This window comes from Sminthopsis crassicaudata, chromosome 4 (assembly GCF_048593235.1).
Source record: "Sminthopsis crassicaudata isolate SCR6 chromosome 4, ASM4859323v1, whole genome shotgun sequence".
NCBI lineage: Eukaryota > Metazoa > Chordata > Mammalia > Dasyuromorphia > Dasyuridae > Sminthopsis > Sminthopsis crassicaudata.
The window spans coordinates 228,723,754-228,750,551 of NC_133620.1; the positions used below are offsets into that span (position 1 = coordinate 228,723,754).

Here is a 26,798-nt window from a genome sequence, read left to right on the forward strand (position 1 = left end):
TCAGCATCAGATGCTTACTAGCTATATGATCATGAACAAGTCACTTAACCCCACCTGCCTCAGTTTCCTCAGTTGTAAAATGGAGTTAAAATTGCATCTACCTACTAAGGTTGTTATGAGGATCAGATAATGTAATATTAGTAAAAGTTTTGTATTTAGCTATGCTTAATAAATGCTTGTTCCCTTTCCTAATCAAAGAAAATAAATCAACACTTTGGCCACATTTGAAAGTGTTTGTCATATTCTAGACCTCTAACATCTCTTCTTTGCTTTTTCACCAATCTTCTGAAATCATGATTGGCTATTTGCTTTGATTAGGGTTCTAAAGTCTTTGAAAGCTCTTTTCCTTTATTGTAGTGATTGTGTAAATCTTGTTCTGCTGGTCCTGCTTATTTCACTCTGTATCAATTGATATAAGCCTTCCCATTTTTCTCTGAATCTGTCAATTACCTCTCTGTTAGACTGGTAGATGCTTTTCCATGTACCAGTCATTTCAGTTTTTCTTACCTGGATTAATAAAAATTATTCCATTAATTTCCATTAAGAATTACCAACCAAAAGTGACAGATCTACTTTACTCTTGCCCACTTTTATTTGCCACCCAACCCTTTGGTATGGAGTTCATTATGTTATTAATAATGTTTTTGAATTGTAGATGTGAAGAGGAATGGTTTTATAATTAATTTTGTTGATAGCTTGTTCTTTACATGAATATTTCAATAGCAAAAGATGGCCTTTTATAATGTATATTTAAAAAAATAATAATTAAGCATACTTTTAGGATTTATTTCTAAGATACTCATCATCCCTGTATACTAAACACTGGGTACAAACATTAATTTGGAAAAAGGATACTAAAGGGAATTTGAATGAGGCAGCTAGATGGTATAGTGGGTGGGCAGGAAGACTTGAGTTCAAATCTAGTCTCAGATACTTACTAGCTATATCACCCCGGACAAGTGACTTATCCATATTTGCCTCAGTTCCTCAATTTAAAAAATGATGAGAAGAAAATGGCAAACTACTTCAAGATCTTTGCCAAAAAAAATCCTAGGTGGGGTCACGAAGAGTTGAACATGACTGAAATGATTGAATAATAACAAAGTTGAATGAACTAAAAAATCTGAAAAATGGGCTGTTTCCATGTTAAGCAGCTTATAGTAGAGGCAATGTGGTATAATGTAAGGAGCATTGTACTCTAGCTAACAGAAGGTCAGGCTGCAGTCTTTCTATGGCTTACATTAACCATGTCAGCATTGGAAGGGACCAACTCGTACTAGTTGATATGACTATTCAGAAGAGGGAAGATCATTAAATCTGCCTATGGCTCAATTCCCTCAATCTATAAAATGGGTTCAATTATACCTACCTTGACTCCTGATAGAGTTTAGATGAAGATTAAGTGACAGCTTGTATATAATGATTCTTTGAAAATGATAAAATCTCTGTAACGAATTATTTATTCTTCAGAATGATGGCAGCATTGGGAATTATCTATAAAAGGTTAGGTTAAGGGAAGTCAATCTATATATTGATGATTCTCTGGAATGTTTTGCTTAATGTGGAAAAAAAAAAGTTATATCTGTATGTAAATTTTATATACACATCCAAAGCAATCTTAATATTTGAAAGGCAGATAGAAGCATAAAGTTCAATCAGTACTCTGGAGAATAGGTTAAAATTATACATTCCTTTTAGGAAAAGCTGAATGACATTTAAATAACTTTTTTTTTTTTTTCCTGTTCCACAGAAAGCAAAAGCAAACACCGAGATAATTTGCAAGCGTTGCAAAGCAATGCTAGGAGAAACTGGATCATCAGGTAAGAATTTCAAAATGATTTGCTTCATTTGCAAAAATTTCTCTTAGGGAAAAATGAGAAACAAAATTAAATGAAAAAGATCTGAGGGTTTTAGTGGAATGCACGCATCATATGATTTAAATGACTTTGCTCCAATTTTTTGACTACCATTTTAGCAACATTAAAAAAGTCATTGTCTAGAACAATATTTTAAGGTTGTGGGCCTACAGTACCTGGAGGATTGTATTCATTTTTGGGCATCATAACTTAGGAAGAGTCTGGATATCTTGGAAAACAACCACAGGAAGATAACTGGGATGGTGAGAGGATTTGAGACCATGCCATGTGAGGATTGATTGAAGGAACAGGGAATATCTAGCATGGAGAAGAGAGGATGTGGAGATGAGAGCATGATAAAGTAGCTAAGCCATTTCTTCTTGGTCTCATAGGGGCAGAACTAGAAGCAAAGGGTAAAAGCTGCAGAGAGGTAGATCTAAGCCCCATATAAGAAAGAAGATTAGAATAATTAAGAGTAGTACGGGCAGTCACAGTAGGACAGTGGTTATCCCTTAATCGAAGGTCTTCAATCAAAGACTTGAATGACTAATTATTGAAGAAGCTGTAGAGAAAATTCCTGTGCAGATATGAATTGGATTAGATGGTCCCTTCCAATTCTGACACTGTGTAAGGAAAGCCTTATATATTTTATAAAAATAAGTTTATTCAACAAACTACCTTATTCAGTTTTATATATAGTGTAATTATTAGAAATTAGTGTTGGGGATCTAGGAGAAAGAATAATGTCTATTCTATGCAAAGCACTACATTACAAATATTATCTCATTTAATCCTCACAACCACCCTGGGAGGTAGGTGCTATTATTATCCCCATTTTATAGTTGAAAAGACTGGGGTAGACAGTGCTTACATAGATAGCATAGATAGACTTTTAGCCTAGCATTCTATCCATGCTGCCCCTTATCTGCTTTATTTGTTTTTATTTTGATACTTGGAAATGCATTGTAGACTGTTTCTTGCATTCAGAAATATGGGAAAAGATCCCTTTCAGAGAGGAAGCACCATAAGGTTGATAGAGAGCTGGCCCCAGAATTAGGAAATCCAGGATTCAAGCCTTGTCTCTGATACATACTTTCTTTATTACCCTGGGAAGATCTAATGAGCTCTTAGAGCCCTAGGCAACTCTCAGAAACCATAACTTGAAGATCATTTACTCATCTATGTCAGTAAAGGTAGAGAATTCTTCCCAAGAAATTCCTTAAACCAGTGATCTCGCTTCACTCCTTCTATACCTTTTGAAGAGACAAAAATAGATCTAGGAAAGATCCTTTTCACCTATAACTCTTTATTCCTTCCAATTCTACATCTATTAAATGTCAACTCTATGCCTCTATCACTGCAGATGCAAAGATTTACATTCTATTGAGAAAACATTAACCACCTGGTACAGTGTTTGGAAGGATCAGAAAATATCCTAGCCTAAGTGGTGTTTGACAGATGTTTACCTGGATTAATCCAGTTTTTAAAAGATATAGTTTGAGGTGCTATTGGTTCCTTCTTTTATCCCTCCCCCCCAACACTTTGTCTCTCTGGCTCTTTTCCCTTTAATTTGTCTTCATATCAACAAGAAAGGGGTCTATTAAATCTCCCTACTCTCAGAGTTTCTAGCACTGCACCTCATGAGCACCTATTGGTGTACTTTCCACTAAATAAATTGGTCACTAATTCTCAGTTCACATTAATCAAACCATTTACTGAAAATCCAGAACAAATATGAAATATTTACCTATTTATAAATCTCCATCTTGTCTTTGGAGAAAATGAGCTTTGAGTCCTGGGATAATATTGCACTTATCTTGGGAATACATAGGCTAGGGAAATTTACAGTCTCTGGAATTAATAGAATTCAGTATCCTTTTTTTGGGATACTTCAATATTTTCTTTCTTATGCAATTTCAGGATTGTCCATAAGAATTCCTTAATTAAATGTAGCGTCTGTTTCAGCAATTACTTCTACTGCTAAGCTGAATCGATCCATTCTGCACCAGACTAGCAGCTTACCAGACATGGCTCTCAGTTGGTTGAGACGATTTGCTTGGCTGCTTCTTTGATACTCCACTTCTAAGTGTTTCCTCTGCTCAGCTGGTCTTGCTCATCAGCAGCCACTGTAATATCTGGCACTTGTAGCTTCATGCCTTTAGCTTATAGAATGTTATGTTCTTTTGGGAAAAGGCAGTAACCTTTATCATGAGATTAGCAAAAGCCTCTTCAACTTTGTTCTTTTGGCAGGATTCTTCTGTGTCTTTCAGAAGTAACAGGTGGTTATTCTGATAAATATTTCTGTCTCCTCTTTTCCTTCTCAGCAACAAATGGCAGCAGAGGACAGAGTTTCTTCTCTTCTTTACTCTCCCTTTCTTTTTTCTTTTCTTCCTTCTCCATTTTCACTTCGTTCTTTTCTTCCTCCCTTTCTTTCATGTCCTCTTTCTGGTAGCAGATGGCATTTAAGAGAACAAAACTTATCCTTTCTACTTCTTCTTAGCAACTGCTAATCACATATACAAGATGAACAGATTCCCTATAATATTCAGGTTGACTATTGCTTTTTTTTTTTTTTAAACATTGAGGAACTACTTTTCTTAAAACATTTAAAGATATTTATGCCTGAGATAAATTAAATGAATTGTCAAAGGTCACTCAGCCTAAAAGTGGAAAGACCCTTTGTCCTGGAATCAGAAAAGAAGGTTCAACTCTTACTTCATGAAATGTATTTATTGCTTATATGATCTAAGGCAAGCATTTTTGCCACTATGGACCTTAGTTCCCCCTTTATAAAAAAGAGAGAGAGAGAAAATTGAACTAGATGACCTTTGAGTCCCCTTCTTCTTTTAGATCTATCAGGCTGTGATCCTTATAGCCTTACTTCCTTATTTTCCCCATCCTTGGCATATGTTGACAGAGTAGTTTTTCTGAACTGCATTAGACTAATTTTATATAGAATATTTTATGGGATATTATGTGATTAAGGCGATCTAAACAAATTCTGTTTTTTGTCCGTCATTTATTGTTCCAGTGTTAATTGCATTTCATTTAAGATCTCTATTAAACCATTTAAAATCTAGTAATGAAAATTCTGATAATTGAAATGAATATCATTATTTCAGCATGTGCTTTTAAAACAACTTCTAGAGTGCTACAACATGCTGTGAACACACTGGGTGTGATGAATAATAGCTTTTAATATCATTAATTATGAAAGTTGAGCTTGAATAAAATGCAGTTTCAGTTATGCATAAAGGCAGAAGGTGTTTGCTCTGAATATGGCAATAATCTTGAAAATAGTCACTGAACCACTTGCCTAGGATTAATGATGACTTGTTCTGAACAAGTACTAATGAATGCTACAGTTAATGCCTCATTTATCCACCATTGTCAGGCCATAGCATATGCACTCTAAGTGAATTTTTCTAATTACTGAAATTTTTCCATGCAAGCATCAAAATTTTTATTAACTTTGCCAAAAAAAAAAAAGACACTTTATAAAGTATTCTTTTATAGTCTTTATTTTTTGTCCAGATTTGTCCTTGATATAGGGAATTCACAGTGAGGAAACTTAACAAATTATTTTTGTTAACAAATATGCTATAAGTTTTAGGTTAGAGTTGCAAACAGATGTTCTATAGCTTTTTTTTTTTTTTTTTTTTTTTTTTAGTCTTAGTTCTCTGGAGCATTGGCAGGTTAATTGCTTTTTTTTTTTTTTTTTTTTTTTTAAATAGTAACACAGGCAGTGTATGTCAGAAATAGTACTTGAATCCAGCTCTTCTAGTTCTCAGTGGCCCTCACTCCCTTATTCACTGCATATAGTCAAGTTAAACTTTTCTTCAAGGTGTAGGAATATCAATAAACAAGTATTTATTAAGCACCTACAGTATTCTAAATAACTGCAGATATAAAACATTTTAAAATGTTTTAAGAATTAAAAGCAAAATAAAACAGACCAAAAAACACAGGCCTTATTCTCAAGGTGCTCACAGTCCAGAGGGGACAACAAGCAAACAGCTCTGTGCAAGCAATATATATATACAGAAAAAAAATTGGAGATATCAGAACAAAGAATTCTCTTACCAAGAATAAGAAGGACTGGGAGAGGGTTTTAAGATGTAGGATTTCAGCGATCTGGTGGAATCCAGGAAAACTAGACGGTGAGAATGAGGAGAAACAGAGTCACAGAATGGGGAACAGATAGTGAAAATGTTTGAAATTGGAAGATGGAATGGTATATGTGAGGAATGACAATAAGGAGGTCAGTGTTACTCAAGGAGATTGAGGTATTATAAGATTGTAAAGGTAGGAAGGGGCCAGGTGATGAAGAACTTTAAAAGCCAAATTTATATTTGATCCTAGAACCAATAAAAATTATTAGTGATCACATTAATAGCAATTAACTTGCCAATGCTCCAGGGAACTCTCTAAGACTAAAAACTGTAGAATATTTGTTAACAAAAGTTAAATTTGTTATCTCTCCTCTGTAGAGAGAAAATGGCATGGTCAGATTTGTGCTGTAGGAAAATTAATTTGAAAGTTGAAGAGAGGATTGAATGAAGTAGAGAGAAGCTTGAAACTAACTAGCAAGTTATTGCAGTAGTCTAGGTATAAAAATGATGAAGTCGTATGCCAGAGTAGTGGTAAATGTGTCAGAGGATGGAAGGAGATGAAGGGAGAATACAAGAGGGGTTATGAAGAGAGAAATAATCAAATTTTACAACTGATTAAATATGGAGGGGCAAGGTAGGAGACTGAGAAGTTGAGGATGACATCAGAATGAGCATTTGTTATTGTCCTGTGCAGTTATACTAATTTCTGTGCATTTTTTTTTTTTTTTTTTTTTTAGTTTTTCTGTTTCTTACCTTGCTATTACAACGTTAGCTGCCTCCTTGTTCACTGTCATTGTGCCTGCTTATGACAGCGTGACTTCCATCTCTTCAGAATCAGAGAGTTTGAAGGGACCTTAGACCTTAAAGAACCCTGCTTCAGTCCCTTCTCCAGCATCCTTGGTCACAGATGGCCATCAATCCTTCTCTTTAACAATTCCATAGAGGAGACCCTCACCCATTCTCATACTAGACAGCTTATTTAACTGTTAAAAAGTTTTTTTAAATGTTCACTGGAAATTTAGCTCCCTGAAACTTCTACCTGTTTGTCCTAGTTCTGGCTAATAAAATAGTACAAATCATGTGATAGCCTTTTGAATACTTGGAGACAGTTATTTTGACTTTTCTCTCTGACCTTCTTTAAGACTCCCAAACTATTCATTTCTTGGCTAAACATTTTCAGCTTTCTTAATACTTACTTGTATGACAAGGACATTCACCATCTTAGTAGCTTTCTTCTTTTGTCAACATGCCACTTGAAAAGGATATTCCTAGGGACAGCTAGATGGTGCAAGGGCAGCTCTGAAGTCAGGACAACCTGAGTTCAAATCTGGATTCAGACACTTAACACTTGTTAGCTGTGTGGTCCTGGGCAAGTCACTTAATACCAATTGCCTCAGGGAAAAAAATATATATGTATGTATAAAGTGATATTCATAATTCTGTGCAAAATTTTTCAATTATTATTGCTTGATCAGGGAAGAAGTCAGTACACTCACTATTTCCCATATCTTGGTCCTGTACTTTTACTGAGGCAGACTAGGTTGTAATTTTTTTTTTAAGCTGCCATGGCATATTCCTGGCTTATTTAAGTTGTCATGATATCCTTTTCATATCAGGTACTATCATTCTATTCATTGCTTATAGAGAAGGGGACTGGACCTGTAATTCTATTGACATAATGAACTGCTAGATGAAGAAATCCTCTTAGCCAATTTAGATTAGCACTTTCACTGCAATTTGTAAATGTCTAATAGCACTGAAGAATTAAGTGTCTTTTGTTGGAATGGAGTCAATTCCACATTTTGTGATTTTGTTTGCTGATTGTCAGGAAAAAGAAATATTTCATTAAAGACAAACATCAGATTTCTGAATCCTTGATGCCTTTGATAATTTTCATTCCTACTTTGGGCTGCTAGGTGGCACAGAAGATAGAGTTTCAAACCTGGAATCAGGAAGACATTTTCCTGAGTTCAGATCTCATCTTAGATACTTACTAGCTGTAGGGTCCTGGCTAAGTCACTTAATCTTGTTTGCCTCAGCTTCCTCATCTATAAAATGAACTGGAGAAGGGAGTGGCAAACCATTCCAGTATCTTTGCCAAGAAAACCTCAAATGAGGTTATGAATAGTTGTTCGCAGTTGAAAAATTCCCAATTTTTAAAGATTTTTTTTTGCCATCCGTCTCCTCCTCAATTCTGTATGGTAATCACTGAGTATTAATGGTTTAACCTTGAGGGATCTAAATTTTTCTTTATCAGATGTTGGCATATAAGTTACCATTATTGTTAGAGAACTCTTTTTTGCTTATGCTTTTAAGTGCATAAGATGAGATGACCAAGTGTCCCATTTTAAAAAATTGCATTGAAACTATCTCTACCAACTTCCTTCTACTACTTCCTTCTCTTAGCAGGAAGGGGTATACTTTCCCCTTGTCTTCTGATTTTGCAAGAATAGTTTTCTGAATTTTGCAAGAATCAATTTTTGAAATTGATGTAGTTCATTTGCTCCAGTGGCATATTAGTGCATTGACCATTGGTCAGAGATTTCATGTTTAGAATCCTAATATTTAAATTGATGTTTACTGATGGTCTAAAAGCTAGTATTTTCCTTAATACTCTCTGTTCTTTTTTCTTTAACTGCAGTGGAAAGGGACTAAGAGAGCTATCAGGACTAATTCCATTTTGTATTTGTCTTTGTTTTATTGGCTGCCATTATAAAGAATTTTTCCTCTGGTGATCCATCAACTGTTGATGAGCTTCTTTACACTTAACTATATTGGTCCTCTGATAACAGATTTAGTCCATCACTGATACTCTACTCAAAGCCCTTCCAAAATGGTAGAATGTGCCAGAGCTTACAGTCCACTGGTGTAGCTTGTGATAATATAGTATTACCTCTGTGTTGGACTTAGTAAATGGCAAAGGAATCCCTTCTTCTTCAGAAAGATCCTTTGTAGAGGAGATTTGGCAGATTTTGGCAAGAATCTTACATGATGAATAGCTATGGAGGAGTTTTATAGATAGTATCCACTTCTATAACATTATAGATCCATTTCAGTTCATCAATAAACATTTATCTAGCACCTACTATGTGCTAGATACTTTGCTGAGCACTGAAGATACAAAAAAAACAAAAGACAGTTTATTGTCAAATGTTTCCTGGGGTCATACATTAGTCTCCTGAGGCAAGATTTGAACACAGCTCTTCCTGACTTGATATCTAATGCTCTGTCTGTCTAGCTATTTCTAATTCTTTGGGCCAGAAGTAGGTTATTATCTTAATTGGATCAGAGAAGAGGATTCCCACGGGGAGGGAATCTGGGATCTTTAGGGACAATATATTCATGAGTGCAGCAATTTAAATAGCAAAAAAAAAAAAAAAAAAAAAATTCACATAGGAAGCCTATATTATGTACTTGTTGTGTTAAAATGGTTCCGTGGAATTATGTTTTTATAAATTTAGACGTTGACAGTATCTCTAAGGCCATATAATCCAAACTGGTTTTTTAACAGATGAAGATTGAGGCAAGTCAAATAATGTCCCTAATAAAGGTAGTAGCAACAAAGATAAAATTCAACCCCACATCCTCCACTACAAATCCCACACATTTTCCACTGAAGCTCCATAGAACAGATCACAAGTCTTGAAAGGTTTACAGTAGTGTTGTTATTTCATTAGTGTTTTAAATATTTAACTTGAAAATGTCACCATTTGGTTCTGAGATATATGAAATGAAAGTTTTATGTTGTAGTATTATTGTGGGAATTGCTTCCTCTTAAATTTTTTTCTTCCTCTTTTAGGGATCACAAAGTTTTATATCACAGAGATAATTATCCAGCCATCTGGGAGAGATTTTGACATGATACCAAGGTACAAATAGCAAATTGAGTTTCTTTTCCATCTCAAATGATGTAGAAAAGTGCAGAGAAAATTTATTCTATCCTGGAATTTGTTTTGGTTATATAATGTAATAGACAAAAGTGTATGGATCCAGATTTATTCATACCTTTTTGCAGCATTGAAATAATAACAGTGTCTTAATTTATAGAGCATTTTACAATTTTCAAAACTATTTTATATCATATGTGGTTCTTACACCTCGTGGGAGAAGTTGGTTAGGGCTAATTTTATAATAAATGAGGAAAGGGAAGATCAGAGATGTCCTGACTTAGCAAAGGCCACACAACTAGTAAGTGACAGAGCTAGGATCAGAACACAATTCTGATCCCAGTCCTGTTGCTCTTTGAACTGTGTCACAATCTCCCAATGAAAGAAAAGTTATGTAGAGACTATTTTATGGATAGCACTATGCTAATCAGGTCACTATTTTAGTGAGTTTGTGATCTCATCAATGTAAGTACAGTCAGTTCTTTCATGACTTTAAGCATATAAATTCCTCAAATCCACATCCTTATGCAAAATTGCTCAATAAAAGTCAGGGGGCTTATGTAAGAAATAGGGTGAAGGACATTATGTTCAAATACTTTGTTGGTGACACATTAAAAAAAAAGATGGACATCTAATCACAATGCTACCATCATTTTATATACATGTTAAATAGTTAAGAAATACATAAATACGCCAATAAAAAGTAATGTCCATAGCTCTAGGCTGCTATTTGTTTGTGGAAGTGGGCATTTAGAAGGATTATAACTTAAGAGTTACTGAAATGGTAAAGTTTTCTTCATTCTCACTGTTTCTCAGGAGATAATTAATGTAAAGCAAATTGAAATTTATATTTTGCTCAAAATATTACCTAATATATATACACATGCACTGGAACAAATTTGAGTTTTTGAAAGAAACATAATAGTAAAACTGATTGTACTTTCTTTACTATGCCAGATCATTACCCATTTATGCTTGTTTATCCTAGGCAATTCTGATCCATCTCTTTTTTTTTTTCTTTTTAATGAGACTTAATCTTTCTATCTCATCGAGGCTGGAAATGCAACAGCCTATCTTGGGCCTGCTCCCCAAACTGATTGACATGGAAGCTTTAACTTGCTCCATTTTTCCAATCTGGCTCTGTTTTCCCTTTTTGAGGTGACCTGGTGGCTCCACGCTCTTGGGCTTTACTATATTTTGTGGATACCTAGTGGTTCTATCGAGCTCAGCCTCCTCAGCTGGAGGACTACAAGTGAGTGCTGTTACTATACTGAACCATCCATGTACTTTCACAGATTTGCCACAGTCTGCCCGATATACTTGTCTTCGTCCTTCTGTTCTCTTGATATTAAGTGGCTATGTTGAGCATGAAAACTCTCCATCAGGCTAACCCATATTTTTCCCCAATCACAGGTATCCCTATAGACATCCTTTGCTTTTTTTAAGTACCAATTGTTCAGAGAAATTTATTGTGGTCTAGATCTGTATTTTCATTGCTATAGGACATGTCCAGTGAGGAAAGTTCCTTCACTGGTATAGATAGCTCATTACTGACTCTGACTATATTTAAAATTTTAGAGAATAGTTTGAGAATAAAGAGTTTGGAGACCTGCCTAGTGTTAGTATCAATGGTGGAAACTGTGTCTTCCTGATTCAAGTCTGGCTTTCTTTATCCTAATTTCACTATATTTTGATGTGTTTCTGCATGTCATATGATACAGTTTCTGCTCTGTAGGACCTTGCAGCCTGTTTTTCCTTGTGTTCTTAATAATTAGCCATTGGTTATTTAATGACTTCTTTAAAATTCAAGGAATATTATGGATTAGCTTCCCAATGGTTTATTCTGTTTATATATCATTGGAGGATCCATTATGGCAAAATACTTCCCTTATTTCTTAGAAGTTTTGATTTTTCAAGTCTTTTTGTTTTATTGGCTGCTATTATTATTATTTTTTTCAATTTAATTTTTATTTTATTTTATAATTATAACTTTTTTTTTGACAGTACATATGCATGGGTAATTTTTTATAACATTATCCCTTGCACTTACTTCTGTTCAGATTTTTTCCCTTCCTCCCCCAACCCCCTCCCCCAGATGGCAGGCAGTCTTATACATGTTAAATATATTACAATATATTCTAGATACAATATATGTGTGTAGAACCAAATTTCTTGTTGCACAGGAAGAATTGGATTCAGAAGATAAAAATAACAGTTTACACTCATTTCCCATTGTTCCTTTTCTGGATGTAGCTGGTTCTGTCCATCATTAATCAATTGGAATTGGATTAGCTCTTCTCTATGTTGAAGATATCCACTTCCATCAGAATATATCCTCATACATTATCAATGTTGAAGTGTATAATGATCTTCTGGTTCTGCTCGTTTCACTTAGCATCAGTTGATGTAAGTCTCTCCAAGCCTCTCTGTATTTCTCCTGTTGGTCATTTCTTACAGAACAATAATATTCCATAACATTCATATTCCATAATTTACCCAATCATTCTCCAATTGATGGACATCCATTCATCTTCCAGCTTCTAGCCACTATGAAAAGGGCTGCCACAAACATTTTGGCACATACAGGTCCCTTTCCCTTCTTTAGTGTTTCCTTGGGATATAAGCCCAGTAGTAGTATGGCTGGGTCAAAGGGTATGCACATTTTGATAACTTTTTGGGCATAATTCCAGATTGCTCTCCAGAATGGTTGGATTTTTTCACAACTCCACCAACAATGCATCAGTGTCCCAGTTTTCCCACAACCCCTCCAACATTCATCATTATTTGTTCCTGTCATCTTAGCCAATCTGACAGGTGTGTAATGATATCTCAGAATTGTCTTAATTTGCATTTCTCTGATCAATAGTGATTTGGAACACTTTCATATGATTGGAAATAGTTTTAATTTCATCATCTGAAAATTGTCTGTTCATATCTTTTGACCATTTATCAATTGGAGAATGGCTTGATTTCTTATAGATTAAAGTCAATTCTCTGTATATTTTGGAGATGAGGCCTTTATCAGAACCTTTAACTGTAAAAATGTTTTCCCAATTTGTTACTTCCCTTCTAATCTTGTTTGCATTAGTTTTGTTTGTGCAGAAACTTTTTAATTTGGAGTAATCAAAATTTTCTATTTTGTGATCAATAATGATCTCTAGTTCTCCCTTGGACACAAACTCCTTCCTCCTCCACAAGTCTGAGAGGTAAACCATCCCCTGTTCCTCCAATTTATTTATGATTTCGTTCTTTATGCCTAAATCTTGGACCCATTTTGATCTAATCATAGTATGTGGTGTTAAATGTGGGTCCATGCCTAGTTTCTGCCATACTAAATTCCAGTTTTCCCATTATTTTGTCAAATAATGAATTCTTATCCCAAAATTTGGGATCTTTGGGTTTGTCAAACACTAGATTGCTATTTTTATTCACTATCTTGCCCTGTGAACATAACCTATGCCACTGATCAACTAGTCTATTTCTTAGCCAATACCAAATGGTTTTGGTGACTGTTGCTTTATAATACAGTTCTAGATCAGGTACTGATAGACCACCTTCACTTAATTTTTTTTCATTACTTCCCTTGAAATTCTCGACCTTTTGTTGTTCCATATGAATTCTGTTGTTATTTTTTCTAGGTTATTAAAATAGTTTCTTGGAAGTCTGATTGGTATAGCATTAAATAAATAGATTAGTTTAGGGAGTATTGTCATCTTGATTATATTCGCTCGGCCTATCCAAGAGCACTGAATGTCTTTCCAATTATTTAAATCTGACTTTATTTTTGTGGCAAGTGTTTTGTAATTTTGCTCATATAATTCCTGACTTTCCTTTGGTAGATAGATTCCCAAATATTTTATACTATCGACCGTTATTTTGAATGGGATTTCTCTTTGTATCTCTTGCTGTTGGATTGTGTTGGTAATGTATAAAAATGCTGAGGATTTATGTGGATTTATTTTGTATCCTGCGACTTTGCTAAAGTTCTGAATTATTTCTAATAGCTTTTTAGCAGAGTCTTTGGGGTTCTCTAAGTATACCATCATGTCATCTGCAAAGAGTGATAGTTTGATTTCCTCATTTCCTACTCTAATTCCTTGAATCTCTTTCTCGACTCTTATTGCTGAGGCTAGTGTTTCATTAGTACAATATTGAATAGTAATGGTGATAGTGGGCAACCTTGTTTCACTCCTGATCTTACAGGGAAAGGTTCCAGTTTATCACCATTGCATATGATGTTTATTGATGGTTTTAAATATATGCTCCTTATTATTTTAAGGAATAGTCCATTTATTCCTATACTCTCAAGTGTTTTTAGTAGGAATGGATGTTGGATTTTATCAAATGCTTTTTCTGCAATTGGCTGCTATTATAAAGAATTTTTCCTCTGGTGATCCATCAACTGTTGATGATATTCTTCTAGTGAAATTTACTGTAACATTTCTATATCTTGGACTTGTTGATATCTGAATCTAGGGTAAGCTGATCATATTTAACCTTGAGTACATTAGGTTATAAATAGCTTCACCTGAAAATTCAAATTCTATATAAACTAAAAGAAAACCTCCACCATGACAGTAAGAATAATAACAACATCAACTACTGTAGACATTTATTTAGCATTTTAAAATTTGCACAATGCTTCCATATCTCAGTCACAATTCACAACAAACCTGTGAGATAGGAGCAACAGATATTTTCATTCCCATTATAGAGATGAAGAAACAGACTCAGCAAGTTTAGGTGACTTGCTCCTGTTCCCTCAGTACCCAAGTGTCAGAGGCCTAAGATCTTTTTCTTCAGGTATTACTCTTCTCCTACATCACACTACTTCTCAATTATAGAGATAGTAATATATAATCCTTTTTCTCATTTTCCTTTGAAACGTCATGGTTTAAAATCGCCCACTAGTAGATCTGTTTTTTTAAGATTTGGGCTGCTGGGCGCTATTACTGGGATTATATCCCAAAGAAATACTAAAGAGCGGAAAGAGACATATATGTGCCAAAATGTTTGTGGCGGCTCTTTTTGTTGTAGCTAGAAACTGGAGGATGAATGGATGTCCATCAGTTGGAGAATGGTTGGGTAAATTGTGGTATATGAAGGTTATGGAATATTATTGCTCGGTAAGAAATGACCAGCAGGAGGAATATAGAGAGGCCTGGAGAGACTTAAATCAACTGATGCTGAGTGAAATGAGCAGAACCAGAAGATCACTGTACACTTCAACAACGATACTGTATGAGGATGTATTCTGATGGAAGTGGAAATCTTCAACATAAAGAAGATCCAACTCACTTCCAGTTGATCAATGATGGACAGAGGTAGCTGCACCCAGAGAAGAAACACTGGGAGGGGAATGAAAATTGTTAGCACTAATATCTGTCTGCCCAGGTTGCATGTACCTTCGGATTCTAATGTTTATTGTGCAACAAGAAAGTGATATTCGCACACATGTATTGTACCTAGACTATATTGTAACACATGTAAAATGTATGGTATTGCCTGTCGTCGGGGGGGAGGGAATAGAGGGAGGGGGGGTAAATTGGAAAAATGAATACAAGGGATAATATTATAAAATATATATATATATATATATATAATAAAAAAAAAAAAAAAAAAAAAAGATTTGGGCTGCTGGGACATTTTCTTTAATTTTTAATTAGTGGAAAGTAGTTAGCTTCCTGGGCATAGGATGTATTTAGGACTAAGGAATGGGTCATAGGAAAAACTGGGAGAAAAAAAGAAACATTACCATATTAAAATGTATTAAATCCACATCTGTTCCAGATTGTGGGAAAACCGACAGTATGCAGAAAAAGTATGGCATTCAGATGTCTCTGACTTTCAGGCACCCTGTGGGTATTTTTGGCTCATCTTGCCAGTTACAGTTATTATGAGAAACACACTGTGAAAATTGTTTTCTGTTCAAACAGGTCTCAGTTTGTACAGAGTGTTATTGCTCAGTGTCTTGTGGAACTGTCCTCTACTAGAAGCACGTTTAGATTCACTGTTCAAGGACATGATGGAAAAACCTATATCTTGGTAAGAAACTTTCTCTTCTGTGAGGGTGAGACCTTCCTCCCTTCTTTTGCCAAGGTGGGGAACTATGGGTGTGGAACACTGCATATAACATCAGATATGGCACTTTTTTTTTTTTTGCCTTTATTTATTTATTTACTTGTTTGCCTATTTATTTATACATTTATTCATTCATTTATTTATTATGTTAATTATGTATATATATATATATTTATTTATATATCAGTTTTATTGAACTGGTTTTTTTTTTCACTTTTAAAAATTTCTTTTAAGACATGGCAGAAGGGAGGGCAATATTAGAAAATGGAGATGATATAAAAATATAACCAATTAAAATAAGTTATTATTTCTATTTGACTTGTGTTTCTCTTAAATTGTAAGCTTCTTGAAGGCAGAGCCTTTATCTTGTTTGCCTTTGTATTCTTCTCTCCTACCTTGTCCAGGGCCTAATAACTTTTGTTGTGTATTTAAATAGGTACACAATAGATGTTTGTTAAATTTAGTTGAGTTATAGTCTTTTGTTATAAATTCTCCATGGGAGTCATGTAGATATATATATATATATATATATATATATATGTATATGTATCACAGATTATAAACTTTTGTTGAACATTTGTGTCTGACTTATGGTGATGGATCCTCATAATTAGGAGGTGCAGGGGGTAGAGTATTGGTCCTGGAATCTGGAAGTCCTGGATTCAATTTTCATCTCAAGACCCTGGACAAGTCATATAGATTATAATCTATCTGCCTCAGTTTTCTCAACTGTGAAATGGGGTAGTTCTGAGGATCGAATGAGATAATATATGTAAAGAACTTAGCATACTTCTTGGCAAATAATCCTTGATGCATAGCTTAATAAATGCTTTTTCCTTCCTTCCTTCCAAGATAGTGCCCTTCCTTTGCTTATACTAAGTTGGAAAAACTCTGTAATTGAATAGTATCGAACTCTGTGGGTTTTTTGAGTTATAGAATTAAGTTTTGCAAAGGCCTGCCAATAATCAGTCATCATCCTGTAAAGAGGATTCTGAGGTACCATTCAGCAGCTCTGGGTAGAGTGTCCCCACATCACTTTTGAATTTCTATTAGGGCACAACTTCCATATTTCCAAAAGGCCCATCTATGAAAAGCTAAAAACTTGACTTTAAGCAATTTCAAGGAAATCTTAGGCTGTGAAATCAGAGTTTTGATTTGTTTTTGTAAACTTTTAAGAAATTATTCAATAATAACTTTATTTTCTTTTTTAATTTTTTTATTACATCTTTTTATTTTCAAAACATATGTACGGATAATTTTTCAACATTGGCCATTATAAAACCTTGTGTTCCAAATTTTTCCCTCCCTTCTCCCCACCTCCTGCCCTCGATGGCAAATAATCCACTATATATAACTTTTTATTTTCAAAATACATGCAAAGATAGTTTTCAACATTCAGTCTTGCACTTTGGTAGACTTTCTTAAAGACCTATTTGTCAATTAATCAATAAGCATTTTTTGAAATTAAATTTTATTATTTTAAATACATCTATTTTCTCTCTCTTGTATTCCGCACTTTAATTCAATAACAAATATACTTAAGCAAAGTAAATTCCATTATTGGCCAAGTTTCTGTTTGTCTTTTCATTTACATATATACATAGGCATTTACACACATGCATACATACACACACATATATATTTTTTAATTTTGTATCTGTTTAATAGGCATTGTGCTATTCAAAATTTGAGTTTTGATTTGAAAAATCAAAAACAGCCCCTGCCCTCAAGGCAACCTGTATTCTAATGAGAGAAAATGTCCATTAATGGATATATGAAATGTTCAGATATTTCTCATACTAATCAGATATACATCATAAAGAGATATGTATGAAATGTTCAGAGAGTAGGTAGATAATAATTTTAGGGGAAAGCATTAGCAGCAAGATAAAGTGAGTCAGGCATGTTGCAGAAGATAGGATTTGAATTGAGTTTTGAAAGAAGTCAGGATTTATAATCTTAAGAAGTAGAGGTGAAGAGGCAGAATATCTGAGCATGTCAGAAAAACATTACAAAGGCATGCAGATAGGAATTGGAGTTTATCATTCATTCCCATGAGCCATGCTGTGTGAGACGGGGAGCTTAATAAATGTTGTATGTCTTCTGATACCCATGCCACGGGCTGTTCTTTATCTTCTCTCACCTTCTTCCTAGGCCTCCCTATTCCTGAGACATAGTACCTTGATCATATAGGTACATAATCAGTGCTTTTTCATTGATTGATTTTGGGTTTAAGAAGAGGATAAGGAGAGTCATTGAAGCTCTTGATTTCAGTTTTCTGTTTTTTTTATTTTCTTTCTCTTCATCCTAATCTATAGATGTGGCTTTTAAACTCAGACAGTTTACTGATTAAATCTCTGGGAAATTCAGAGAGCATGCAAGCATTCTCATTATTTGAAGACATGGAGATGTTGGATTCCAACTCCATAGGCATTTGGAATGCTGTCAAGGTTCTTTACCATCCATGCATCAAAAATAGAAACAATGAGTAAGTTGCAGTTTTTGTTTAATTATATTTTCTCTTCTCACTTTATGCTTTGTTTTCTGTTTGCTTTGTTTATAATTCAGGAGGTTACTAATTCAGTATTTCATTTGAAACCCATAGGAAATTTAAATTATTATATTTAACTAGATAAAATATTGAATGAGTCTGTGGTTCTTTTTCTCTTTTGAAAATCCTTAATGTTAAATTCCATATTTTCAAGATTTAGGGGAAAAAATTGACCTATCAACTTAAATAAAATATTTATTGTTGTTGTTCAGTCATTTTTCCATCATGTTCAACTCTTTATGATTCTACTTGGGGTTGTCTTGACAAATAATATTTGAATGGTGTTCTTCTCTAGTTTATTTTACAGATATGAAAACTGAAGCAAGTAGGATTATGTAACTTGTACAGGGTCACACAGCTAGTAAATGTCTATGGCCAAATTTGTAACTGAGGAAGATAAAGTATTCCTAATTTTAGGCTCAGGTCTCTATTCACTATGCTGCCTGGATACCCTTAAAATATGTACATTTTTAATCAAATTAAAATAATAATAATTATTTTTTACTTAACTTTTTAAAAAGCTTCCTCTTCCTACTACTTTTTGAAGATTTTTTTTATAGCTATCTCAGTTCTATGTACTATAGCTTCCCTGTGTAAATTATGATTTCATCATTGTCAGAACTATAGCGATTTATAATGTATTTCTATTTTCAAATGGGCTTTAGCTTAACATTATGTTCCTTATAAATGTTCTAAGAAGAAAGGGCTCCAGGCTTAGACCATAGAGCATGTCCAACAGATAAAAATGCTGTTGATGTCATTAATACTATGTGATAATTCAGTCAGCTTCAAAAAGAATGAAAAAGAAAGGACAAAAAGTTGTCAGAGTGTTAAAAATGAAATTCTTTTATGCTTTACTGCCCCCATAGGTCTTTTGGAAACAAGGAAAGAATTGTAGGTACAAGAAAGTTTAACTCTCTTAGGAAAAAAAAGATCGTTTATGAAGTGGTAATAGGGATGATTATCATGCTTTTTCCTTGTGTAGCATTCTTCCAAAGGGCTCTAGGCAATTCATCCATTTATCTCATCTTATTACACTTACTCTGTCAGAATAGTGTATTGTAAAATAATATTGGGAATGTCAATTTGTAATGAAGTGAAGCTGATGAGAAGAGCAAAGACAACCAAAAGTTTATTTTTCTTTTTTTAAAGATTTATTGAGAGGAAAAAAGGATTAGAGAGATGCTGCTTTGGTTAGATAAGTATTAACAGTAATTCTTCATTTTTACTTTGTATCTGCTTTCTTTGCCAAAGCATGACTTTTGGACTGGAAGGGACAGAAAATAAAGGTTAATAGGAACTAATATGAAAGATAAATTAGGAGATAGTAAGAGAAACATCTAGTTGTACTTGTCAAATTGAAGTCATCTAGTCCAGATGAACTCAGTCCTCATTTATAGAAAGAATGGGTAAATGGGATTAAGCCATTTTCAGTGATTCTTTACAAGGTTGGAGAAAATGAGAGAGGTAAATACTTCTCCATTGCCAACTCTTCATGACCCCTTTGGGGTTTTCTTGGCAGAGGTATTGGAATGGTTTGCCATTTCTTTTTCTAACTCATTTAGAGAAAAGTGAGTCAAACTCAGTGACTTGTCTAGGGTCACACAGCTAATGTTTGTGGCTGGATTTGAACTCTGATCTTGCTGATTCCTGGCCTGGCACTCTATCCACTGAATCACCCAATTGCCCTAATGGGGAAAGTAGAGAAGAGTAAATGTTTTGATTTATAAATACAGGAAGAGAATGGAGGCAGGGAGCTTGACTTCAATCTTAGCCAAATTCTAGACCGCAGCTTTAAAGGGGTGACTTAGGTACAGTGGATGATAGAACATTAGGCTTGGAGTCAGGAACATTTGAGTTCAAATCCTGGACAACTCCACAGCAAAATTTAAGGAAGTCTGCCATGTTGGTAAAATATGTCATATGAAGATCTGTTGAAAGAGCTTAAGGGTATTTCACTTAGAGAAGAACTTACCTCACTTAGAGAAAAGCTTACCTCACTGGAGGTTTTTTCATGACTTTTTGTTTGTTAATCTTTTGCTTTATTTTGTTTTATTTGTTTTATTTATTTATTTAAATAAAATGTATTTTACTTAATATTTAAATATTTATTTATTTATATGGCTTTAAAACAATTGTTCATGAGATGGTTTTTAAGTGGAGGAAGATTTGATTAGAATTTCATAAAGTTCGTCTTGTACTTTGGTAGTTTTCTGCCTAGAATAAATATCCTGTGGACTGTTTTGTCTTCTTTTAAATATAAATAGAATTGATTTCTAATGTTCCTTTTTCATTTTGGGCCTATGTGGGGAATTCTAGCACGTTTTTAACTTAGGCTTCTGTAGGGGTTACAACTTTTGCCATTGGAAAAATATGGAAAAGAGCTGTGGGAACTGCCTCTAGCAATACAAATCTCTAATAGTTGTATCCCAGAGAATTGTCTTTGAGCGAGAAGTCCGAAGAGGTACAAAGATATTGCTATTCTGTTTACTCTGAAATTGCCACAGTTTAATTCTTTCCAACTTTTGCTTTAAATGTTGCCCAACACTTCAGCCTTGTCCCCACTATGAGAAATAGAGGAAGATTGAAGGACCTATGCATCCACAGGATCACAAAAAGTCAAACGGGACTGAATGACTGAATAATGATAAAAATGGTCTTATTTTCTTTGAAGACTTTCTTTTGTTAAAAAAAAAAAAAAGAAAAAAAAAAGATTGTTGTTTGAAGAATCTTTAAAATTCAGAATTTTTTTTATTTAGAATTTTTTTCCACAGTATATATGCATGAGTAATTTTTAAAAATAATATTATCCCTTGTATTAATTTTTCCAAATTATCCCCCCCCCTCCCTCCACTCCCTCCCCCCGATGACAGGTAATCCCATACATAAAATTCAGAATTTGATAATCATGAATTAATTAAAATGAGCTGGACATGTGGCAAGAGTGAAGTATAACTGAAGAACATTTTGACTCCATTGCTAACAGATATCTAACATGTTGGATGGACCCCTGTGTAATATTTAGGAAAGGAAATGGACAGAAGTCAGAAGGATGAGATAACATGAATGAGTCAGTATCTAAAATGTTGTAAAGAATAACCACATGGATGGATCACAGATCCATTGACATATTCATTAATCTTTATATTAGAATCTAGTTTTTCCATTCATCTGTATCTCCTAATACTTTACACTTACATAACTTAAATCCCAACATCATGTCTCTTCCATTCTGTCAGTAATGTAATAACTTCTCATATCTCTTAGTGACACTAATAGAAAAAATTTGATGAGTATTTTCCCAGGGTCCTACTGCTATCCCTTTTCTGGGAATTGTTCTGTCTTTGAGACAGCAAATGTGAGAGAGACTGTTATGATACGAACCAAACTATTCATAATTCCACATGCTGAATTTCTTAGAATAAACAGGATAAATGATGAGGTACTGTGTAAATGTTTAATGTTATCTTTTCCTCCCTACTTTAAATAAACATGAGAAATAGATGTATTTTCATTAAATCTTAGAGAGGCATTTTTATAAACTTCTAACACCTTGGTTTTTTTTTTTTGTTTTTTTTTTTAATAGAAACAGGAACTTAGAAAGATGAGACCATTTATTCTAAATATTTTAGAAAGTGAGGTGTTTTTTTTTTTTTTTTTTTTTTCCTTTTGAACTGCTTAAGTTAGATAAGCTCTAAGTCTGTAATTTGTTGGGTATTTTTTTCTATAAGGAAACATCTGATTTTAGCATTCTGGGGAGTTTGGATTAAGAACCAAAATAAAAGCTATAATCATGCTTTTAATAGAACCATTTTCTACCAAAGTCTATAAGGGATTTGAAGGGGAAAGATCCTGAAAGGGGCTATTCACCAATATCATCCGTGTCAGACCAACTGAGGAAAAAAAAAATGAACCAAGTGGATTTGAATCCTTTGTCTGTAGTGTGATAAATATAATAATTAATTATTAATAATTAATGTATTATAATATAAAAATGTTTTTGCCACAAGTCTCAGTTCATTGTTTTTCTAAAAAATAATAGGTAGAAAAATTTTCATGTTTTTTTTTACAAAAAGAAAAAATCCAACATACACAAATTTTAAAATATTAATTAAATTTAAAAAATAGTTTAAAATTTAATTGAAATTGTTAAAAAATTCTGCAATAACAGAAAATCTAGGCAGTGTTATCTAAAAAGGAATAACAATGTTATACATTATGGTTACTGCAAAACATATATTAGAGTTTTCTTTCATATTTCATAAAAACACTAATAGTTTTTTAAAATATGTGATCATATCTTGTGTGATTTAGTTATTTCTCATATATGTTTTTAAACCTACTCACTAGAATAGACCAACTTTGGGAAACAGATGGTTTAAGAAATATGAATTCATAAAACACTCTTGCAGTTTGCCCAAAGTGCAGCTTTTCTGGTGTTAAAGATTTTTGTCTCTGAAAAAGATGATTTAATAAGGATTGAGTAAAGTGTAAATCAAAATTCCATATGCATTTAAGTCCATAGTTTGAGTCAGTGCTGAAAATTAATTTTTTATTAATTTTATAATTATAACTTTTTTTTGACAGTACATATGCATAGGTAATTTTTTATATTATCCCTTGTACTCCCTTCTGTTCCAAATTTTTCCCCTCCTTCCCTCCACCCCCTCCCCTAGATGGCAGGCATTCCCATACATATTAAATATGTTATAGCATATCCTAGGTACAATATATATGTGCAGAACCGAATTTTGTTATTGTTGTTGTTAACAAAGGAAGAATTGTATTTGGAAGGTAAAAATAATCTGGGAAGAAAAACAAAAAAATGCTCACAGTTTACATTCATTTCCCAGTGTTCCTTTTCTGGGTGTAGCTGATTCTGTCCATCATTGATCAATTGGAATTGGATTAGCTCTTCTCTATATTGAAGATATCCACTTCCATCAAAATACATCCTCATACAGTATCATTGTTGAAGTGTATAATGATCTCCTATTTCTGTTCGTTTCACTCAGCATCAGTTGATGTAAGTCTCTCCAAGCCTCTCTGTATTCATCCTGTTGGTCATTTCTTACAGAACAATAATATTCCATAACATTCATATACCATAATTTACTCAACCATTCTCCAATTGATGGGCATCCATTTATTTTCCAGTTTCTAGCCCCTATAAAAAGGGCTGCCACAAACATTTTGGCACATACAGGTCCTTTTCCCTTCTTTAGTATTTCCTTGGGATATAAGCCCAGTAGTAGCACTGCTGGATCAAAAGGTATGCACAGTTTGATAACTTTTGGGGCATGATTCCAGATTGCTCTCCAGAATGGTTGGATTCTTTCACAACTCCACCAACAATGCATCAGTGTCCCAGTTTTCCCACATCCCCTCCAACATTCATCATTATTTTGTTCCTGTCATCTTAGCCAATCTGACAGGTGGGTAGTGGTATCTCAGAGTTGTCTTAATTTGCATTTCTCTGATCAATAGTGATTTGGAACACTTTCATATGAGTGGAAATAGTTTTAATTTCATCACCTGAAAGTTGTCTGTTCATATCCTTTGACCATTTATCAATTGGAGAATGGCTTGATTTCTTATAAATTAGAGTCAATTCTCTGTATATTTTGGAGATGAGACCTTTATCAGAACCTTTAACTATAAAAATGTTTTCACAATTTGTTACTTCCCTTCTAATCTTGTTTGCATTAGTTTTGTTTGTGCAAAAGCTTTTAAATTTGATGTAATCAAAATTTTCTATTTTGTGATCAATAATGATGTCTAGTTCTCCTTTGGTGACAAATTCCTTCCTCCTCCACAAGTCTGAGAGGTAAACTATCCTCTGTTCCTCCAATTTATTTATGATCTCATTCTTTATGCCTAAATCTTGGACCCATTTTGATCTTATCTTAGTATGTGGTGTTAAATGTGGGTCCATGCCTAGTTTCTGCCATACTAAATTCCAGTTTTCCCAGCAGTTTTTGTCAAATAATGAATTCTTATCCCAAAAGTTGGGATCTTTGAGTTTGTCAAACACTAGATTGCTATAGTTGTACCCTATTTTGTCCTGGGTACCTAATCTGTTCCACTGATCAACTAGTCTATTTCTTAGCCAATACCAAATGGTTTTGGTGACAGCTGCTTTATAATATAGCTTTAGATCAGGTACAGCTAGGCCAACTTCATTGGATTTTTTTTTTTTTTTCATTACTTCCCTTGAAATTCTCCACCTTTTGTTCTTCCATATGAATTTTGTTGTTATTTTTTCTAGGTCGTTAAAATAGTTTCTTGGGAGTCTGATTGGTATAGCATTAAATAAATAGATTAGTTTAGGGAGTATTGTCATCTTGATTATATTCTCTCGGCCTATCCAAGAGCACTGAATGTCTTTCCAATTATTTAAATCTGACTTTATTTTTGTGGCAAGTGTTTTGTAATTTTGCTCATATAATTCCTGACTTTCCTTTGGTAGATAGATTCCCAAATATTTTATACTATCGACCGTTATTTTGAATGGGATTTCTCTTTGTATCTCTTGCTGTTGGATTGTGTTGGTAATGTATAAAAATACTGAGGATTTATGTGGATTTATTTTATATCCTGCAACTTTGCTAAAGTTCTGAATTATTTCTAATAGCTTTTTATCAGAGTCTTTGGGGTTCTCTAAGTATACCATCATGTCATCTGCAAAGAGTGATAGTTTGATTTCCTCATTTCCTACTCTAATTCCTTGAATCTCTTTCTCGACTCTTATTACCGAGGCTAGTGTTTCATTAGTACAATATTGAATAGTAATGGTGATAGTGGGCAACGTTGTTTCACTCCTGATCTTATAGGGAAAGGTTCCAGTTTATCACCATTGCATATGATGTTTATTGACGGTTTTAAATATATGCTCCTTATTATTTTAAGGAATAGTCCATTTATTCCTATACTCTCAAGTGTTTTTAGTAGGAATGGATGTTGGATTTTATCAAATGCTTTTTCTACATCTATTGAGATGATCATATGGCTTTTGTTAATTTGGTTATTGATATAGTCGATTATGCTAATAGTTTTCCTAATATTGAACCAGCCCTGCATTGCTGGTATAAATCCCACTTGGTCATAGTGTATTATCCTGGGGATGATTTTCTTTAGTCTTTTTGCTAATATTTTATTTAAGATTTTAGCATCAATATTCATTATGGAGATTGGTCTATAGTTTTCTTTCTCAGTTTTCAGCCTACCTGGTTTAGGTATCAGTACCATGTCTGTGTCATAAAAGGAATTTGGTAGGACTCCTTCAATCCCTATTTTTTCAAATAGTTTATATAGCATTGGAATTAGTTGTTCTTTAAATGTTTGGTAGAATTCACATGTAAATCCATCTGGTCCTGGGGATTTTTTCTTAGGGAGTTGGTTAATAGCTTGTTCTATTTTTTTTTCTGAAGTGGGACTATTTAGACTATTTACTTCTTCCTCTGTTAATCTGGGCAAGCTATATTTTTGAAGGTATTCTTCCATTTCATTTAAACTCAAAATTAATTAAAAAAATGTTTTTAAGACTTCACTATTTAAGCAGAATAGAGGTTATAGCTTTGTCCTGCCATGTTGAATATTGGTACAGCATTTTGAAATGCATTGTGTGTGTATGTGTGTATTTGTAATTTTATAAACCACTTTAATATAATAAATTGCATGCTAGGTATGGAAGAAAATCCAAATTAATATATTAATTATATATAATGTGTAATATACATGTGTGTATGTATGTTTATATGTATGCATATATGTAAACAATATAACACTTATAAAATGTTTTCGGTAGTATAAATAATATACAGTTTGTTAATTATAATGTTACTGGGTTGAAGGACCTGAGTTTTGAAATAAACAATTTAACTTTATTCATTATAGACAAGATAGAAAAAGTTTTTTATCTTTTTATTAAAAAAGTATATTGAATTTTTACATAGCTAAAAGACAAGAGCTGCATAGGCCATATATCTGCCTTCTGAACTAGTCTTTCTTTGTTTTACATATTAATATATTGGAAATTTCTGCTTTTTAGATTAAGGATCAAAACATTTTAACAGCTATATATATTTTTAAATGTTAGCATTTTCTTAGTTGACTTAATTAGAAACTTTAACTACCCCATTGAAATATAAGTAGATGATACTTATTTGCTATATAAATATTAGTCTTATTTTTAAGGGCATTCTATTAAAGCTGATTTTTTCCCTGAAAGATAGAATATTTTCTGAAACAAAAATTGCATGTTTGAGTGATGAGTTTAACGTTAGATGTTTCTGCATTTAAGAGCTGTGGG

At 33.5% G+C, this 26,798-nt stretch overlaps 1 protein-coding gene across 3 annotated transcripts in view; it reads left to right on the top strand.

Annotated features, from left to right (window-relative positions):
- Positions 1-26,798, top strand: part of UBE3D (ubiquitin protein ligase E3D) — a 303,942-nt gene that overhangs the window by 41,036 nt on the left and 236,108 nt on the right. For all 3 annotated transcript variants that reach the window (XM_074310433.1, XM_074310435.1, XM_074310432.1), the window contains exons 5-8: positions 1,751-1,820; positions 9,768-9,837; positions 15,792-15,900; positions 18,255-18,424. In XM_074310433.1, coding sequence (XP_074166534.1) covers positions 1,751-1,820; positions 9,768-9,837; positions 15,792-15,900; positions 18,255-18,424 — 419 coding nt within the window. The remainder of the gene's footprint in view (positions 1-1,750; positions 1,821-9,767; positions 9,838-15,791; positions 15,901-18,254; positions 18,425-26,798) is intronic.